At 53.9% G+C, this 8,810-nt stretch overlaps 1 protein-coding gene across 1 annotated transcript; it reads left to right on the forward strand.

Moving 5' to 3' along the window:
• Positions 1–512: 512 nt before the first annotated feature.
• On the forward strand, positions 513–4,354 carry FEZF2 (FEZ family zinc finger 2). The gene is given in 6 exon segments (XM_025376906.1): positions 513–751; positions 1,103–1,507; positions 1,509–2,007; positions 2,345–2,479; positions 2,677–2,809; positions 3,685–4,354. Coding segments are annotated over 5 exon segments (1,374 nt in total). The 5' UTR covers positions 513–751; positions 1,103–1,160; the 3' UTR covers positions 3,945–4,354.
• The last annotated feature ends 4,456 nt before the right edge of the window (positions 4,355–8,810 follow it).

The following is an 8,810-nucleotide window of genomic DNA, read 5'->3' on the forward strand; positions in this document are numbered from 1 at the left end:
TCGTAGTTAGGCAGTAGGAGCTCTCTCCCGACCTCCGACGCCAGCCAAGGCGAGCTCATTGCTTTTGCATAAATTAATATTTCCCCATTAACAAGTTCCCCCCTCCAAACGCGGCGCCCGCGTCCATGCGCCACATCCTAATGAGGTAATTATCATTTGCGCGTGTTCGGGGCTGGCGCCGGTTCCGTGGGTAAATGGCAGTTTATTAGCACGATGCCCAGCTCGGCTGCGGAGGGCTAAGGGATACTTCGGCTACTAGACTGACACCCAGGGGCCCTTTGGGGGCGCCGCGTCCGGGACCCTCCGCCCTCCCCGCGTCCCCCAAACCTGCAGGCCTCCAAAGTTGTGAATCACGCACGGAACTCTGCCTAGGTTTGGGTTTGGGTCCCCCCCCCTTTCCTTCCACCGGCAAAACCATCACGATTCCTCCCCCTCCCCCTCCCGTCTCTTCCCTCTTTCCCGATTCGCAAACCGCTCGCACTTTCCCGAGGGGAGCGCGGGCGCCAGTTGCCTCCTTTTAAAGTTTGAGGGGCGGTGGTGGCGGCGGCCGGCAGGAGCGGGGGAACACAGGGGCCGCTACGGGAGCCGCGCCGCCGCCCATGTCATTCCACTTCAAGTGACTTCATGTGATGTCAGCTGAATGTAAAAGACAGTGATCTCACGCGGAGGGGAAGATGTTTGCCATCAAAATGTGACAGAAGAGACACGCTGCATGGCTCGGAACGCATCTCCTTGGTGGTGGGGGAAAGAGGTAAATGCGAGGTGGCTCTCCGGTCCTCTTTAACTTTGCCCCTTCACTGTCCAGCTCCCAGCACGCGTGGCAGAGGCCTGGGTCCAGGGAAGGGCTCAGGGGGGTTAATTTGAGACTCTTTTCTCACCGCCCCCCCCTTTTCTTTTGTAAACCCTCCCCCTTCTTCCCCTTTTCAAAGTCCCAGGGCAGGGGCTGGTGGGTTCCTTTGCGCGCCGGGTTAATGGGCGGTAATTTGGTACCCTTGGGTGCACTTTGTTTTGCCCTCGTTCATTTGAATGCAAATGGGTGACCCGGGCCCGACTAGGTGCTTATTAAATTGCAGTTTTCCCCCCTGCCTTTTCCGGAATGCAGACTTAGAGGAGAGAGGCTGCGCCCTGGCCCAGCCTGGCTCGGCTCAGCTCCGCGCGCCATGGCAAGCTCGGCTTCCCTGGAGACCATGGTGCCCCCGGCCTGCCCGCGCGCCGGAGCGTCGCCTGCCACTTCCAAGACACTGGCCTTTTCCATCGAGCGCATCATGGCCAAGACGTCGGAGCCCCGCGCGCCCTTTGAGCCCCGGCCTGGAGCGCTAGAGGCGGACGGCAGCCAGGGCAAGAAACTGCTCAACCTCTGCTCGCCGCTGCCCTGTATGATCCCCCTCCAGCCCCTAGGCTACGAGGTGCCGTCAAAGACACTGCTCAGTTACTCCGAGCTCTGGAAAAGCAGCCTCCGGGCGGGCGGCGGCGGAGGCGGCGGCGGTGGCGGCGGCGGCGGGGGGGGCCCCAGTGTGTGGCGCCAGCGGCTTGTGCAAAACCAACTGTGGCGTGTGCTGCAAGGCCGAGCTGGGCCTGGCGCCGTCTGCGCTGCCCGCGGGCAGGGTCATCAAGCCGCAGGTCATCAACCAGGCTGTGGGGCTGCCGGCCAGCGGCTCGCTCTACTACTTCAACTACCTGGACTCGACCGCGTACCCGCCGTCTGAGCTCCTCAGCGGCCACCTCTTCCCGTCTGGCCTCCTCAATGCGCAGGCCCCCGCCGCCCTGGCTGCTCACCCCAAGCTCTTTCTGCTGGAGAACGCCAAGCTGGCCGGCTTGGCTGCGGACAAGTTCCCCCATCCGGCTCCCTATCCCCATAAGGAGCGCTTGCCGGCACCACTGGAGCAGGTACTGAAGGAGAACTCGGCCCTGACTGCCGAGCGCGGAGGCGTCAAGGGCCACAGCAAGCTGCCAGGGGGCTCCGCAGATGGCAAGCCCAAAAACTTCACCTGCGAGGTGTGCGGCAAGGTGAGGCCCAGGGTTCGGGGAGCCGGGACGGGTGACCGGCGGCGGCGGCTTCCTTGGGGCAGCCTGGAATGCCCTTCTTCAAGCTGAGGAGCCCCCCAGTAGTTGACTACCCAAATTGGGAGCCTAGTTGGGCCTCAGTTTCCTATTCTGTAAAATGGGGATGCCCTTGTCACACAGTATCGGTGTAAGCAGGAGTTTGGGAAGCACTTTCCAAACTGAAAAAGGCTCTGGTTTCTGAAGGGAGTATTGGTTGGGGGAGGTAGGCTGTGGTCCCCCCGGGACTGATTGTAGGCCCTCGGACAGACGCACCACATAGGCCCCCCATGTCTTCCCATAGGTGTTTAATGCTCACTATAACCTCACCCGCCACATGCCGGTCCACACCGGAGCCAGACCGTTCGTGTGCAAAGTCTGCGGCAAAGGCTTTCGCCAGGCCAGCACGCTCTGCAGGCACAAAATTATCCACACCCAGGTACGTGGCCCCCGGGGTCGGGCCCAGCCCTCGCGCAACCCCCAGAATCTTAGTGATAACACTGGGGATAGGATGGCCAAAGATTATCCCTTACCCTCTAGGGTTGAGTGGGGGGAGGGGGTGTCCCTTCCAGGTGTTCCCGAGGTGGCCTCTGGGCCAGGGTCTTGGCCTTACTGTGTGCTCGCCCCTCTCCGCAGGAAAAGCCGCATAAATGCAACCAGTGCGGCAAAGCCTTCAACCGCAGCTCCACGCTCAACACGCATATCCGCATCCACGCGGGCTACAAGCCCTTCGTCTGCGAATTTTGCGGCAAAGGCTTTCACCAAAAAGGTAACGTGCCGGGCGAGGCCATCTCTTCTCACCTCACCTCAAGACTTGGGTCGCGGCTGGCTGGCAGGAAGGCAAAGAGGGATCTGGAGAGAGAAGGCGAAAGCTGCAGGCGCGGGTGCAGCATTTCTTTAGAATCGGGTTGTGCCTGGTGTAGGGGTAAGCTCTCCTAGCGGGGTTAGTAGACCACGCTGTAGGCAGGCTGGGTGCACAGCGAGACTTGAATTCGAGAGGTGGGAAGGAAGTACGGAGACAGTGGGAAGGGATGTAGGAAAAGGAGAGGGTATTGCCCTATAGAAAAGGGTTCCGTTTGTATCTGGGACTTCCCTTTCAAATGAAAAAATATTGGAGGCAAAATAACCCTCCCGGGAACAATTTAAGACTGGGGGAAACCGGTATGATCCTTGCCCCGGCTCGGATTTTCCAAGGCACTTTTGGATCTCCAGGTGGTAGTTGGGGGGCGAGAAAGAAGTAACTTTAAAAATAAGAAGAGGAAAAAAAAAAAAAGGACGAAGCCCGGGTTCGTGCGAATTTCTTCTAGCGAGGCATCAGCCAGGAGAAGGACTCGGTGCGTCTCTGGGCTACGCAAAAGTTTCCCGGCCGGCGGAGCGCTGCGGGAGGGACGCTGCACCAGCCTCTGTGGCCCGCAGAGCAGGAGCGCAGAGCGGCTCTGCGGGACTCAGTCTCGGTCTTGTCGGGAGAGCACCCGGCTTGACGCTTATGAAGTTTGACAACTTCTGCACTCAAAGAGGTCGCGCCCGCCTAGCCAAGCGTCGCCTTTTTTGAGCAGGCACCTGGGCTGCCCCTGGGACGCCCGCCTCTTCCTCCCCACCATTCTACTCCATACCCCCACGTTTTTTGTTCTTGATCTCTTGTAGGGAACTACAAGAACCACAAGCTGACCCACAGCGGCGAGAAGCAGTACAAATGTACCATCTGCAACAAGGCCTTCCACCAGGTCTACAACCTAACCTTCCATATGCACACCCACAACGACAAGAAGCCTTTCACGTGCGCCACTTGCGGCAAAGGGTTTTGCAGAAACTTTGACTTAAAGAAACATGTGCGCAAACTCCACGACAGCGTGGGCCCTGCTGCCCCCTCCGCAAAGGACCTGACTAGGACAGTGCAGAGCTGAGAGCTACTGCCTTGCCCTCCCTTCCCTCCCTGTACCACCTGAAAACAGATCACACATATAAACTTATTTCTAAAATTAAAAGAAAAAAAAAACTATAGCAGAGAGGCTAAAATCTATTTATCGAAACCAGCATATTTTTGGAAAGCTAAATGTTTCCTCGATGACTGGCAGCAAACTCGTGGCCCCCACCTTTGTATATTCAGGAAACTTATTTAAATCCAGTGCGCCGAAACGTATTTAATTCCAGGCCTCCGCTTCTCCTGGGGCAGCCAGTTTTAACCCCAGCCTGTCACCGTGAGCGCCCCAGAAGAGCGCGGCGCCCCTAACCATCTTTATACAGCCATGTAAATCCTCCTGTACAAGCGAACACGGAATATATACGTATATAACTCAATAAACAGAATCATTAGTGCGCGTTTTTTTCCCCCTCTCCCCTCGCGGCGAGGTCAGCTCAGCAACCCCAAAGAACGAAAAGGAATTAGGCATTTATAGCATTTCCTTCCTAACTGCACCAACTTTGGGGCGCTGGGGCCAGGGTTGAGGCCAAACCGGTGTTCTTGCTGCGCTTGTGTGCTAAGGCCCCCAGGAGTGAGGGCGAGCAGGCCTACGTCGGCCTACAGCAGGTGCCAAGTTTTTATTTGGTGACTGTTCAGACGCTTGGGATTCTGGGTGTTGCCTTATTTGGGTAAGCAAATTCAAAGAAAAGGGTTAAAAGCGACTGGGTGTTAGGGAGCAGCTTTTGGGAACGTCCTTGAGCAAAGCGCCACGCCCTGTGAGGGTAAGTGGTCTACGCCCTACCCCACCAGAGCGCTTCTGGGCACGTCCCCTTCTCCCGGAGACCTAAGGAGGGCAACCACCGCTCCCAATCTCCCGTGGCGGCAAGAACTGGAGGGTAAGGGTCCCCCAGCCCAGCCAGAGCCTCGGGGCTCACTGGCCTGCGCTCTCGGTCTGGGGCGGGCCTCCCGGTGCCGAGAGCCCTGCCGCCGGAGGGCGCGCCCTGGCTCCCAGAGCTCGCCGCCGCCGCCGCCGCCGCCGCCGCCTCCTGGGTCCTGATTACCGCTCCGTTAGCCCATTTCCTGAATAGCTATCTCTGCCGCCGAGCACGCTGATGAAATGATCTCACGCTTGCTTTCTAAGTAATGACCCAAATTAAGAGAGAAAACAGAGACCCTTCAAACAGCATTACATTAATCATCTAATCATTCCCAGGAGGGGGCCGGCCGCCGCCGCCCCGTTTGATCCGAATCTGGATAATCAAGAGCTCGGATTACTGGCGCGTCGCGCCGGGCCTCCCCCCACACACACTTTTAATATCCGCGCGGCGATTCAGCCCACGTCTTTTGGAACAATGTTCCCCAGCGCCAGGAGGAAGTGCGGCGCGGGGCCCGGGAGTGCGCTTCCACGCAACCTCCCCATTGAGGGGGCGAGTATGACTGGGAGCTGACCCCACGCGGATTTCCACTGCGGGAGGCGACTATCTGGAGGGAAAGATGCTTAACGCAAAGGGCACCCCCTCACTCCCCCAAGTAACTCGGAAAGTGATTCGAGTGCGGGTTTCCCAAACACCTGGTATACAGTAGGCGCTCAGTGCTGAGCGTGCCAGTGGTTTCCACGAGCGAAAACCCTGTCATCTCCCGGGGGCTTGCTCTATGTCAGGAACTTAACACACATCCTCTCCAACGGTGACTATAACCCTCAAGCTGGGCGTGATTATTCCCATTCTACAGACGGAGAAATAGAGGCAGAGACGAACTATGTGACATGCCTGGGGTCACCAGGCTTGGTAGAGCAAGGATTCGAACTCCGGGGGTTTTAGGAGGCCTACGCTTCAATGGAGGAAGAATCTCGGGGTTGGGGCTCGGAGAAAGACGCTCTGGGGCAGGGTGGAGGTTTTGTCCCGGTCAGCCAACGGTTCTGTCCCCGCCCGCCGCCCAATTCGCGGACCCATTGCGCGGGGAAGGAGAATTGTCGATTTTGTTTGCACAGAGGACGGCGACAGCTTCCTCAGGCTGTCGCGGGGGTATTTTTAGTACCTCCGATTCAGAAATAGGAACGCGTACATTAGAATTCCATTTCCTGAAAGGAGAGCGTCCTCGTTTTTTTGTATTCCTCCCCTCCTCCCCTCAAGTCTAGGAAGACGCAGCCAGGGGAGGGGGGAAGAGGAAGCGAGGGGGAATTTAAATGTTAGCTCGTTCTGGCTGCAGTTCGCTGAGGGGAGATTGGGACCCAGAGGAATATGCAGATTTAACTCCGAAATCTCGGTGGATGCCACAAACCCCAGGAAACCCCAGGATGGGCGAGGAGGACTTGGCGGCTAAGGATATGAAAATATCGCCTTGCTGTTCCCAGACATCTATCCCTAGGGAGATTGCAGGCCGGTTTAAGGAGTCAGCTCCCTTTCCTTGTCCTCATATAGTACAATAGTGTTTTATTAGCGCTCTCCCCCCCATTATGTATGGGAGATCTTGGGTGTTCTGTGACAGTGTCCTATGACAGCCATGTCAACCAAAATCTTTTCCTTCCTCTGGAGAGGATCCTTTGCAAACGTGGTTCTTGAAGACCAGACAATGACCAGGGCAAGCTCACCTTTTTCTTAAATAGCTCCAAAAACTTTGGGTGAGGGACAGATACCACAAAATTTAATGCAAAGTCTTCTCTTTTAAAAGTTATGGGAAAAGTTGGCCTGCATGTGGAAATCAGGGTCAAGTTCTCTTTAAGAAGGAAAGATAAATAAAAGAGGGAACGCCTGCCCTCCCCACCACCGCCCAGGGATACAACTTCCTAACCTACAAGTGAGAGAACATTCCTTGAAGTTTTCACGGAGAGAGACTCCAAGGGTCCCCCATCTCGTAAAACTGGAGAAATTTGCTTCCAGGCTTACAATTCTGAAGAGGGGTGGGGGCGTGCTTGCTTGCAAACTAGGCAGCAAATAATAAAAAACTCATGCGTAGAGGTGGAGGCATTTCTCGCATGGACTGCTCATCTCTGCAGTGGTGGGGGGAGGAACATTAACTGTAGCTCAGGGGTATAACTAAGTAGAGTTTCTTGCAGACTTCAACATCCTTGAGGTTGTTTCCTCATAAGTTGATTGTTACTTAACCTCCACACCAGCTTCTGTCAATCGCTCTCACCTGAGAAGGTGTTGTTTCACATCTGGCGCTAATTGTAGATAAACAGAGTTCTCTGTTATCTATAGGGCTTAGTTCTACTTTCCACAAGTTTGAAGTCACTCCCAGATTTAAGATGTCGGCTTCCTTCAGGTGTGGGATTCAGGAAAGGATTCCTTCACCTGAAAAGTAGTACGAGGAGAAAGGGAACCTTCTGCCTGAATTACAAAACACCTTTCACAGCCAGCACAAGTTCTAAAGCCAACACTAAGCCCTTTCAGTAACCATCTTAGCTATTCATCCTTCTTAGTTATTCACCATGCATCGGAATTGATGGGTGAAAGGCTCTGTTTTCTGATTTTTCTCTCTCTTAAAATTAAACTGTTTGCATGACTTGTAGTTTACAATATTAATAAATGACTTAAACAAGGTAGTCATCAGCTGCATATTAATATTCTAACCTTGATTAAATTGAAGAGGCTGCCCTTAAAAAATATTTTTAAAAAATCAAATTGCGGGGGAGGGGAATCCTGTCACAGACACAAAAAAGACTCCAATTATCTTTTCCCCTACAAGATGTTTGTTCTGTCCATGACTGCTCACACTTCAGCAATCTTGCCAGCAAGACTCAAAAAAAAAAAAAAAAAAAAAAAAAAAAAAAACCTTCTTCCAAAGCCACAGCCTCGTACATAACAGATTGTACAGTCCTATTGCCTTAGGCGGGTTAGAGGTTCCTCTCTGCAAAGAGTGACACAGAAAAGTTGCCAACATCCCAGACACATTTTGGGGGGCACTGTGCTCGTTCTTGCTTAGCCGCAGAAGTGGGTCTAGATGGTCCCCATTTTGCTGTTCGGCTCACAAGCGAGTAGGGGGCTGCTTGAGCCAGGCCCAAGAGTTACAGCAGTGAGGCGTCCAGGTGTGCTGGTGGTGAGTGGGCCGGGGGAGGGAAAGAGGTGATAAGAGGGAGGGTGGGGGGGCTGCCAAAGAGAGGACAGGAGTCTTGAGAAAACGCTGGGAAATAAACAACCTCAAGGCAGCTGCGTTGCCCTTTTCCCTGCACTTCCCTCTCAAACGTCTGAGCAACCAGTTTGCTCCTAGAAACATGTTAATTGCCAACGGAGCTCATTAAGGCATGCACATGCAAAACACAGCAAGAAAGATTAAATGGACAAAAGCGCAATAATGAACTGTCAACAATCGGGCCCATCTACGCGACCAGGATCACTCAAGAATGAGGCATTTAGAGGCAACAAAGGATTGTCTGGGACAGGAAGAAAAGACGACCTAGACTTTTGTTTAGTCAACACAATTGATTACAAATGAGAGATTAACAGGATAGCTTCAGATTTTTTTTAAAAGAGGCAGAAAAGAAAAGTCCAATTAAGTCCACCGAATGTTAACTACATTGCGTTCCATGCCTAGCCCCAAAGAAATTCTCATTAAACCATCCCTGGCGATCCCTTTTGGAAAGTAATTTGTCTCCCTGATGGAGCAGAGAAAGAGAATCGTGTAAAAGAAAGCGTTAGTTCTTGGCACAATGAGCTTAGGAGACACACTAGAAAGAGCCAAAGGGGGAGTTAATGAGCATCTGACAAACTGCTTGGATTCAGGCCTAGAGAACAGCGATGAAAAGATGAAATTGGCCAACAACTATTCTTTATATCAAACATAAAAAGGCCAATCTGAAATGGGGCTGCTCAAAACTGGTTGAAAGTACATAGCCCAAGAAAAGGGAACCACGGCCAGGCCCCTTGGTGGA

The sequence above is a fragment of the Theropithecus gelada genome, chromosome 2, assembly GCF_003255815.1.
Source record: "Theropithecus gelada isolate Dixy chromosome 2, Tgel_1.0, whole genome shotgun sequence".
NCBI lineage: Eukaryota > Metazoa > Chordata > Mammalia > Primates > Cercopithecidae > Theropithecus > Theropithecus gelada.